Source organism: Triticum aestivum, chromosome 7B (genome assembly GCF_018294505.1).
Source record: "Triticum aestivum cultivar Chinese Spring chromosome 7B, IWGSC CS RefSeq v2.1, whole genome shotgun sequence".
Taxonomy (NCBI): Eukaryota; Viridiplantae; Streptophyta; class Magnoliopsida; order Poales; family Poaceae; genus Triticum; species Triticum aestivum.
In genome coordinates, this window is record NC_057813.1 from 444,432,634 (window position 1) to 444,443,822 (window position 11,189).

At 45.0% G+C, this 11,189-nt stretch overlaps 2 protein-coding genes and 1 long non-coding RNA gene across 4 annotated transcripts; 2 read left to right on the forward strand and 1 right to left on the reverse strand.

The window, feature by feature from the left end:
* The first annotated feature begins 1,474 nt into the window (after nucleotides 1-1,474).
* On the forward strand, nucleotides 1,475-2,509 carry LOC123158033 (uncharacterized). The gene is made up of 4 exons (XM_044576176.1): nucleotides 1,475-1,549; nucleotides 1,614-2,131; nucleotides 2,203-2,247; nucleotides 2,365-2,509. Coding segments are annotated over exons 1-4 (639 nt in total). The 3' UTR covers nucleotides 2,366-2,509.
* A 2,866-nt stretch (nucleotides 2,510-5,375) lies between these two features.
* LOC123162000 (uncharacterized) lies at nucleotides 5,376-8,100 on the forward strand. 2 transcript variants are annotated; one of them, XR_006480978.1, is made up of 2 exons: nucleotides 5,376-6,235; nucleotides 6,385-8,100. It is a non-coding gene; the product is annotated as an uncharacterized lncRNA (long non-coding RNA). The 2 variants fall into 2 exon arrangements; XR_006480979.1 differs by having other exon boundaries at nucleotides 6,879-8,100.
* A 1,059-nt stretch (nucleotides 8,101-9,159) lies between these two features.
* LOC123162653 (RING-H2 finger protein ATL39-like) lies at nucleotides 9,160-9,966 on the reverse strand. Its single transcript, XM_044580436.1, has one exon. It carries the CDS (start codon nucleotides 9,818-9,820, stop codon nucleotides 9,290-9,292), a length of 531 nt encoding a protein of 176 aa, XP_044436371.1. The 5' UTR covers nucleotides 9,821-9,966; the 3' UTR covers nucleotides 9,160-9,289.
* Between the last annotated feature and the right edge of the window lie 1,223 nt (nucleotides 9,967-11,189).

The window sequence follows — 11,189 nt, forward strand, 5'->3', positions numbered from 1 at the left end:
AGGTTTTAGATGTTAGGTTTGGCTGCGAGGTCTGTTTGACATTAGGCCCAGATTTTCAGCGCCCCTTGATCAACTGGATAGGAATAGCGACAAATGTTGCCTAGACGGTGACTTTAGTCTTACTGTTGTATGAATTTTGTAAGGTCTTGTGTGAATAATTAATAAAGTGGCCGCATGCATCGCCTAGATGCAGATGTCGGGGGTCATACTTCTTTTCTAAAAAAAATCCAACTCTGCTCTGACGGACATCGAAAGCGTTTTGATTGAGCTCACCTTTGCGAACTGAGCGTAGCTTAGCTGATTAGTTTGCATGTGATGGAACCAACTCACCATGGTTCAAGTTCTAGACTTAGTACTGATACTCGCATTTTTTTATTTTTTCCAAGCTTTTCGTGTTTCTTTAGTGAAAGGAGACGTTCCTATCGACTGAGTTTGCACTGTATTAAAAAAATTAGATAACCCTTAGGGGTTCACGGTTAAGTGTGTCGTTATCTTAAGATCTCATTTTTCCTATCACAATCTATTCCACGCAACCGCCTCCTGCCGAAAAAATTAGGGTTCCTCCGCCTCCTGTGGGCGCCGCTGTCGATCCACCTTGTCTTCGGTGGCCTTAGGGCCATGGGGGCGCGGTGGATCCCGGCTTTTACTGGTGGGAGGGCTTCGTTTTAGGTGTGTTTTCAAGTTTTCTTAGGGTTTGTGTACTGCTCAGGAAGACAAGACGCTCATGGCTTTCTGAAGATGGAATAAGATTCTCCCCGTCTAGCCCCTGTTTTGGTGGTGCATTTAGCATCATCGGTGGGTATGTGGATGTGTGTCCCCGATGGATCTACTTCTGGTGGATTTGCTCGGATCTGTTCGTCGTTCGTATACGTTTTTGTCTCTTCATGTTTGATTCTTCCGATCTACGTTCTCCATCGGCGACGGTTGCTGTTCTGGTGCACTGGTTCTATGGGGCCTTAGTACGACGACTTCTAAACTATCTACTACAATAAGTTTTGCTCGACTCCAGTAAGGGAGGGGCAATGATGGTGGCGCGCCTTCGGCACGCTTCAGTGCTTGTAGTCGTCGTTAGATGGTCTATGAATCTGGATGTAATTTTTATTATTTTTTATGTTCGTTGTACTACCATAATAGAAAATGAATAGATCGGGCGTTCCCGCAAAAAAAATTCTCATCCCCTTGTTAGGCCTTGTACAGTGGGAGGTGCTTAGAAAGATGCTTAGAAAAATAAACCGGGTTTTTCTGAAGCACCGGTGCCTATTTCTACACGAGAGACACTTAGTTAAGCGTCTATCCTGTACAAATAAGCACCGGTGCTTAAGGAAAGCCTGATTTATTTCTCCAAGCACCTCTCTTAAGCACCTCCCATTGCACAAGGCCTTAGAGTCCGAAGCAAAATGGAGCTCTCCCGTGCGTTTGGATTGTGGACCGTCCGATCGAGCTCCCTGACGCGTCCTGTACGTCGGATCACGAGATGGAGCGATCCGGGCCGTCCTATCGAGCCCGCAGCGACCCTGGCCGTCCGATCGGAATTGCCATGCCACCGCCTGTAAATTCCGTGCCCCACCGAGGGTATTCTCGTCTTTTCGCATTGCAGGAGAGGGGGTCGATAGGGCGCCTACAGCGTCGTCCTCTCCTCGTCTCCTCACTTCCCCCCGCTCCTCGTTCCCCTAACCCTAGCCCATTCTCCACGCCGCCGCCGCCGCCTCCCGTCCCCTGGCGCCGCCGCCTCCCCCTTCTCATCTCGATGCTCGAGTCTTGGAGAGCAGCCGACGGCGGTGGATAAGGAGATCCAGCGGGAGCCACTGCTGTCGCGTCTTCTCCTACTCCAGCGCATCATCCCCCAATCTCCCGTGCTCGCCCTCCGTCCCGTTCCCCTGCCTGGCGGCGCTCCCTACCGCCGTCGCTACGTCTTCTCCTCCCCGACCATCGACCTCAGGCCGCCGCTCCGTCACCCATCCCCATCGCACCCCTCCTCGAGCAGCAGGCCAGGCGGCAGCCAGACCATGGCTGCCGCGGTTCGTCCGGATCCGCGCCCTCCCCAGTTGCTCGCTCACCAGGAGAAGAGGAGGTGGCAGCCACTACTGCCGTTGTCGTGCGACCACAGCTCCTCTGCCCCGACCCCGTCAAGGTGCCCTCCTCCCCCTTCTCGATTCGATGTTGCTTGTGTTGCTCTCTTCATGAAGCTCCTCTCTGCTGCAGCTCCTCCGCATCCTCTCCCCGTCGCGGTGCAGCTCGGACAAACTGGTACGTACACCACATCCACCCCGCCCCTGCCACGGATCGGTTGGATCAATTTTCCTCTCTCAGTCCATGACGGGTTTCGTGATTGTTTGGTTTGTGGGTTCTTGATGGCGGGTACAGATCGGGAGGGGATGGAGGAGCTGGACATGGACGTAGAGAAGGCGGCCAGATCCGAGTTCGTCCACCCCTACTGCTACGAGGACCGTGACTCGCATCCTTGTGTTGGCACCTCGATGAGGAGCACCCCTTCGAGCCTAACACCATGGTTTGTACCCCCAAGTAACCTGTTGCTTCTTGAATTATTAATTAGGGGCACCACAGATGGAGTTTGTAGTATAATTTGAGTGTGAGTGACATGTATTTTTCTTCTCTATGTCTAGAAAATAAAGTGAACTCAGCCAAGCCTATAGAAGAAACCAGAACTGCAGATCATAAAATTCAGCAGTGCAGCGGCAAGGTGATACATGCCTCTGCCCCTTTCTCTCACACAGTAACTAATATTTCTAATATCCTTGTGTGATGATTGTTGTGTGAGATGGATCTTTCTAATATTTCCGTGTGATGAAGGTTGCAATCAATTGCTTGTTATTATGTTATATCTGTTTGGGGCATTACCTTTCTACTATATGCTAGCTTTCTGCTGAATGAAGGGAGGAGCTGGATTCGTAGCGGTGGTCCATGGCGCCATTGCCGTCCTCCTCGACGGGAGGAGCATGGGCCGGAGAGACAGCCGGATTTGTCCAGCCCTCGCGCCGCTGTCTGCCCACCCTAGAGGTCTGTTCCTGTGTCCTTGCCTCCATTCTCTGAATTTTTGTGCGTGTGTCCTCGCCTCCGTTATGGCTCTTGTTGAAGTTCCAACGAATTTCTGTGTTACCTAAGAAGTACTAATGCTCATAATTTACAATTTGGTTTCCACAACTTTTAGTCATGGGTTCTTGAGAAAAGCAGTGAAAGCCTTTTTTGTGTGCAGAAAATTTCTCACTCTGCATTAGTTGCAAAAGATGCTGATTTTGATCTTAACAATTATAGTTGTTGTTCAAGCAGTAGCAGATCTGGCAATCTCACGGTCATTTCGCATTCAGAATTCACGTCCTATCCTGAAAGTTTAGCTTAGTGTATTATTTATTTTCTGGTTTAAATTATTTTCCTCATGTGACACAATAGGTTTGAAGTCTTCTTTTAACTCACACGTCTTTGCTAACTGAACTTATTTCTAGCTGTAAGAAGAGTTCAGAGCGAAGCAGACCAACATCGTCGCTGCCCTGGACCGTCTCTACATTCTCCGGTTGGCCTATTTATCATAGTTTCTTGTTTCCCTATATTGGAATACTTGCTATGACATTATGCAATGCATCCTGAGTACATCACTGATGTTCCAGATGTAGAGTGTGAAATTGGGCCATACATTTGATATACTTTTGTAACAAGATATTTCATCCATTTAACATTTTTGGAAATACTTCTATTGGCCAGTTTCTAATTGTCGTCTCATATCTATAGCATCATGTTGTAGGATTACAGTCTGCCCTCTTTTGAACAAGCATGCTATATTTAACAACCTACTGCTATGGTCTACTGAAATGTTGCTGCGTGTGTGCTTGTTGGCTTGCTGTCGTGCGTGTGCGTTTATGCTGGCTTGCTCCTGTTGGGTGCGTGCGCATGGGTATGTGCATACTGAATAGAGCACTTAGTTGGTGTTAAGCTAAAGATAATATGCAAATAAATGAACAATCATCTGTATTTTCACACTTGAGAAAGCACGATGAGAGTATATGCAGGGTCCTCCATTCTAATGGAATTTTTTAATCCCAAAAGCCCACAATATTCTAAATTTTAGTGTGCTAATATAGCACAAACGTTAGTGACAGTCTCACAGAATGAAACTGGTCAGAGTGCTGGCACAATTGAAACCTAGATAACCTTGAAAAGGATCATGTTGAGTTTAGCGAGAAAACCAAGTATAGCTCCCTCTGATAGCGGCATAGGCAGCCACCGCCATTATCTGATAGTATAGCTTAGGTTCAGGACTTACGTCATGTACTACTTTCGTGGCATGTGTAATCTGCTTCGCATCACCTTATCCTTTCAACTCGGCTACTTGGTTGTATTAACTGGAAGTACCAATGCTCCAAATGGTCTAATTGTCGAGCAAACACCTTTCGTACGATTTAGAGTGTCTCTATATGTTGGCAATTCAATACTATGTTGGTTCAAATCTGGTAATTAATACTCGCTTTTACAAATGTGTGGTAATTATTACTCAAATAGTCTTTGGCCTTAGTTGGTTCTAAATCAGTCACATGCCCATTGTTTCAATACTCGGCTCGCTCTCACTTTTTGCGCCATTGGCGCAACGGGTTTATTTGCTGGCAGCTTATTGTTCCATTGGCAAATGTTTCTTTTCCTTCTCTTCATAAATCAGGGATAAGCTTATTGTCTTGGTTATATGACCCGAGTGGAATGAAGCGTGCATCTCTTCTATCAACACAATGGTGGAAATCAAATTTATTTATTTTAAATCTACGAGAAGAAGATGACCCGAGGTGAACTGCCTCAGATCCGTCGTGCGAATTGTAGAGCGCCCTCTCCAATTCCCCCACCCTCTCACTGTTCTGATCAACTTTTCTGCAGATCGACATATAGGTCAGTGTGGGTAGCAACTCTAGAGGGACGAAAGTGATGGTCGCTGCTCCTCCTGTCGAACAGGGCAATGGCTTTGCTCGCCTACTATAAGTATGAATCAGTTCCCTATCCCCTTATCCACCCTACTTTTCATGGAGCACAGTGCAGGTTGCTACTTTTGCTTTTGTTAAAAGGAATCCCTGTTGTCTACAAGTTTATTCTGGTAAACTGCACATCTTGCTACAAGTTTGTTTTGTAAAAGGGAACCACTTTTGACATTTTTTGTTCTACATTCCTATGCATTGTATCACATTACAATTGTGTTTAACTAATACATAAATAGCATCCATATACTACTTCTTTATCACCGTCTGACGTGTGGTCTCACCCTGTTGTTCTTGAAGGTTGCTGTCAGCGATTTGTTTCCTGGGATCTATCTTATGTGTGGCTGTGTGCAGCCTGTAGGTCCTTTGTCCTCTTTGAGAGACGTCACATACTCAAGGTATAGAAGGGCTCTCGGACCGGGAGTCATCATGGTCTATAAGTTAATCATCAATGGTTTTCTTCATAGTTAGCATCAAATCTTGTGTGATTAACTTTCCAGATAGAACTATAATGCTCGAAAAGTTACCTTCATAAGATATGTCTTTGTAGTATATATGATACCTTCATAAGATATGTCTTTGTAGTATATATGATACCTTCATAATGACCATGTGTTCTGATGTGGATGCTTGCTTATGTGGCTGCAGATCGACTTGCGAATTAGAGAAGAGTATTTTCACCAAAATTGAGTTGAGATATTTTTGTTCGTCTTGGTTGTGTTGAATATATGATTTAGCTACAGATAATCATTAATCAACTAATGCAATTTCTTTGCCAAGCTGTAGTTAGAGTTAATGTGCCACTGCTTATTTTATATCCTTTATTTATTCTTATTCTTCTAAATGAAATAGGAGATTTGTTGGTGCTCCATTAACTAAATATCGCTGACAAAATGTTGTCCTCATTTCACTTGAGAGAAAAATTGCGTACTGTGTGAACCAACTGGTGATTCATGTTGCTTCCCTGGATATTGATGTCACTGGTGATTTTATATCATTTGTTACTATTCTTTAATCGCCAAATCATATAGGAGATTATGTTGGTGCCCAATTGACCAAATGTTGCTGAAAACTGACAAAATGTTGTTCTGGTTTCAGTTTGAGCGCAAATTGCATACTGTATAAACTAACGGGAGATTTCTGTTGTTCCGAGAATATTGTAGGAAGGCTGGACTATAATGGGAAACATTGGTGTTTCTAAGACAGATGTTCTGTGTTTGAGATCTTGCCTTGGTGGCTGGATGCCTTGGTACAAGACATTCAAGGTAAGATTGATCTCCTCTACCCATGAGTTCACTTCTCATGTAGAGCTAATAGTCCTGTTATTTTTCTATACACTATGGCAGAGTAGAGATATATTGTGTATGCCAACATGTATGTAAGAGTAATAATAATATGATACTTCTGATTGTAGATCCAAGGTTTAAACCGACAAAAAATGCTCTCAGTTCTCATATCAATTTTTTATGCCAGCTGTGCATGCTCAAAGATTTTGGTCGGCAACTTATAGTGTGTATCAAAGGATTCTGAAAAATAAATAAGGTTGAGTTGTTATTGGACATTGGACCTTTATATCTTTTGCATGAAAAAATGATGCCTTGAGTGACAAATATCCTAGCAAGCTTGGTGTTTTCTGCTTTGGAATTTCTTTTTATTTACTAATATGCATTCTCTACAAATAATTTGCATCGCTTGGATGAGGACATCATCAAAACCATGACACCTTTTTGAGGCTGAGAAGAGTTGAAAGGTTCAAAGTGGTGATTGTGTTGGTTGTACCTTGCGTGTTATTTCCTACTGGGCTATAAATGGAAAACAATTGATCCCTTTCCCTTTAATTTGTTTGACGACTGAATTAAAGTTAGTGCAAGCATGTTTCAGTTAATAGGATGTTCTATGTTTTTACAGGTCATTGCGGTTGTCGTTCCCATGATCCCGTCGTTCGCGTATGTTCGTTTGTTTACTCGGTCATTCCTAGAGAGTATAATTCATGTGCTCTGTCTTGGTTGATAATGTATACTTCTCTTGCTTTCTTACTGTTGAGGAGATGGATTAGATATATATTGTACTTCTAGGCATGTCCTTGGTCTCTGCAAAGTACTTTTTGTTGGTGCCTTCCTTGCTTTATTTGGTACCTTGCTATTTCCCACTGTCGATTAGGAGACAAATATGGCATCAACCCCTATCCTTGCTCTTTGCAGAGGAGGTTTTTGTTCTTTTGTTTGATATATATAGGTGTTAAAAGACGAGTAGTGAGTTGAGTCAGTGGCAGGGTAGTCTTGGCAGGGTAGTCTGGATGAGTCTATCTAAGTATATAAGTCTGTTGTTGGTCTGCTTCCTTTGATTATCCTGATTTTGCGCTTAGAATTAACTCAAATTTGTACTTATGCTTGATGGGTGATTGGATGTGTGTGTGTGTGCGTGTGCGTGTGTGGGTGTGTGGGTGTGGGTGTGGGTGTTGGTGTGGTGTGGTGTGGTGTGCATGCGTGCGCACGCGTGTGCGTGTGTGTCCTTGGTAACTTCAATTTGCAAAGCTTCTCAAACGGCTAGGTTGTTTATCTATTATTTTACTCTCTAATGTCAACTCTGCCTCTTTTTTCTTCAGTCCTTTTGTTGTTTGTTTTGTTATGCAACCTTTGGCGTTGTAGTGCATATAACTTCTGATTGCTTCATGGGCATTGCTTACTTTCACTTGGGAGTACCCCGATTTTTGAATTGCTGTGTTCATAGCTACAACGTTTTAATGTATTACTTCTTACGAATTATTGTCACTTTAAGATTTGAAGAAAATTTCTATTGTGTTATCTTTCTCTTTAGCTTGGAAGTAAGAGTAGCCTTTCCGATATCAACGGCCTATGTTGAATAATATTGTTACAACAATGAAAACAACTTGCAAAGGTGGAGATGGAGAGAAAGTTGTTGATGCTCAAGCCATGCGATGAAGTATGTAGCAAGAAGAGACGAATGATGAAACTGTAAGGCTTATTCTTAGGTTGTATCTGTTGTGGCATCGACCTTAGTTTTTTTACTGCTGCTGATGTTGGCCATTTGATGAATAATTGATGAATGCTCGATTGTTTAGAGTTGAATCTATGAATATACCAGTAATACAAGATAGTTGTGATGTGTCTGTTTTATTTTTCAATTTTCTAAAAAATGAAACATAACTCTTTAGACGGCATATCGCCATTAATTTGGCTCTCACATATGTTGATACGAATTTGCTATACATGAATGATTCAGCCTAAGCAATCATTAAATGTTTTGTTCAAACGCCGGGAAAAAACGTTGAGCTAGGCACTGTGAACCAAGGCGCGTTTCCTAAATTTTCATAAGGCTGAGGTGCAATGTTAAGCGATTGTAATTTTTGATGAAATGTATGTTTTTACTAACAAAATACATGTCGATTTTGGTATACAAAATATGTTGCAATGCTTCAATGATTGTATTACCGGGTTGGATATGACTATACCCGACAGCGGACTGTTGTCGGGTGCGGGGTGCGGCAAGCCGCACTTCCTACCTAGTTTTTCCTATATCACAATCAAGGTGCACAAAATGCGACTATTAGAGTGATTTGACAGAAAAGCGGTACACATAGTACATTGGCATAGGTTTTCGCGAGAAGAGCGCTTCATTAACTTCCAAAAAAATGACAAAAAAGAGTTTTATTAATTTTGACCTAGTAATTTTTTATGTGATATACTTTAAACAAATTTATAAAGAATTTTTTTAATGTCTACAATATTAAAAATATATAATATTATGTTTCATGGTGAATCAAATAATATTTATTTGATATGCTAAATGTCTATATTTTTAATAAACTTGATCAAAATTTAGAAAATTTGGTTTTAAAAGGAAATCTAATAATACTGGGGCAGTAAGGCACCTAAAATACAATGTTATTTTCAGACACAGAGAGTATGGAGTAGCGTACTACCTCCGTCATGGGTTATTAGTAACCCCTCGTATTTAGGGTCATATTTTGACAATGTAATTTTAAATAATAAAATTTAGTTATACATAAAAGTATAATATTGCCGGACTATGTTCAAATACGAATCCGTTGATACAATTTTTAACGACATGTATTAACACTTTATTAGTTAAATCCGTGGTCAAGTTTTGACATAAAATACAAAAGGACTAATTTTTGAAAAGGACTAATAAAACAGGACGGCGGTAGTAACACATTAAGCATGTAAAGAGTATACGGTATTCGATCGTCAGCAGAGTACAATAAGACAATACTGAGGCAGTGAGGGATCTCAAATTTAAATGTGTACAATCTTATGTCCTGGCACAGTCAGCGACAACTACACCGGCGGGAGAGGCGGCTCTGGCGGCAACGGCGCCATCTTGCCGACCTTGGGCGGCTCGACATGGCAGCGGCAGACCGGGCACGTCGCATGCGAGTGGAACCACATGTCGATGCACCCGACGTGGAACGTGTGCGCGCACACCGGCAGCCGCCGCGCCTTCTCCCCGCCGGACAGAGCCTCCAGGCACACCGCGCACTGGGCCTCGCCGTCGCCGGCAGCGGCAGCGTACACGAACGCCGGGATAGCCGCAATGGACGCCTGCGATAGGCCGCCCCGCTCGACGGCCGCCCTGGCCTCGTCGTGCACGAACACCACCGGCCCGGCGAGCAAGCGGCCGGTGCAAGAGAGCACGAACAGGATCGCGCAGTAGAGCGCGAGCGCGATCCACACGTACTTGACGAACGCGGAGAGAAGGACGAGGAGCAGGAGCACCGGGTACGACACGAGCACCAGCGTGCTGCCCTGCCCGAAGTCGAAGACACCGCCGCCGCGCGCAGGCCACGGGAGGTCCGCTGACGACGACATCGTTGGTCGAAGGCTTCGTGCGTGCAATGCTTGCGACTTGTGTGCAGGTGCAGTGCTTGTGAGCCTTGACTTGTGAGCATTAATGGCGCCGTCGGCGACAGTTTTGTAGGCTGGGGATTAAGCTTCTGGAAGAGCCGGATAATGCGTTTCGTTGACAGCGCAGGCAGCTGCATCTAAGGCAGGGCGGATTTGAGTTGATTTATTGAGCAAGCAAGGTCGCCTCTGGCATTTGAATTTAGTCCTAGATATTGCGATCTTGGATACTACTAATATATAATGATGATCGAATGCCAATTAGGGCCGGTTCTTCTTTTAGCACGGAGGCTCCATGGATAAACGACAGAAATGCAGGGTATATGCCATGGTTTAGTATATGATCATGTCACCAGCTGTCTGGCATCTTCTCATATTGTATTAGGCTCAAGCTTATCGTGTTCGAGCCACCGCGTGCAGGTACCCCGTGAAACTAGTCCAAGATATTTCCTCCGTAGTTGGATGTGATCCACTGCGACCCAGTCACCAAGGCTCTCAAGGAGGAAAGAGGCTAAGGATGGAAGGATTACGATCTAAACGTGCGTGATATTTCGTTTCTGATGAAGCCAGCCGAGAGGGACACATAATATATGGCAAGACATTTCAGTCAGTTCAAAAACAAGTAATACTTCGTCGACGACTGTGGCGGCCCGGATATTACTGGCAAAGATCTTGAGAAGCTTTCTTTCACGTGTTTATTATGAACAAAATCACCTCGATTAAAATTTATTTTGCGCAAGCTTGATGAAGCAGCTGACCCTCAGTTAATTCGAACAATAAAAAACAAGCACCCAGCTGCAGCGCCCCTTCCAACGGGTGCCCCCTGATCCCCAGGACGAACAGAGATCCCTCTCCACGTGATTTTTTCGTGCCGACGCCGAAAAAACGGCCCAGTCGCGCTCCCAGGAGCCCGTTTTTTATCGGCTTGGACCGAAATCAGCGCCGGCGGACCCAGGTCGAACCCGGCGTGCCGGGGGCTCCCGGGGCGTCGGGGCGAGTGTTTAGGCGCGAAACAGCCGCGGGCCCGCCGAGTCAGCGAGACGACCGCTTCGTCGATCTCATCGCCTCGGTTCCCGCGGGAATCAATGCGAAGGCTGCCGCGGTGCCGCGCCGGTCAGCCTTCATTGATGCCTCACGGACGATGCAGTGAAGGCGCCGCCGACGCGCGTCCGCCCGCATGCGCCACGCGTCCGCCCGCTTCGTCTATAAAAGGCGCCCCTCCCCGCCGGTGACCGTCACAGCCTCCCCCTCTCCCTCCAGCAAAAAGCCTTCTCCCCGTGGGCGAGCTCTCCCACCACTTCCCCACCCGCCGACGAGTGAAACCATGGCGGAGAGA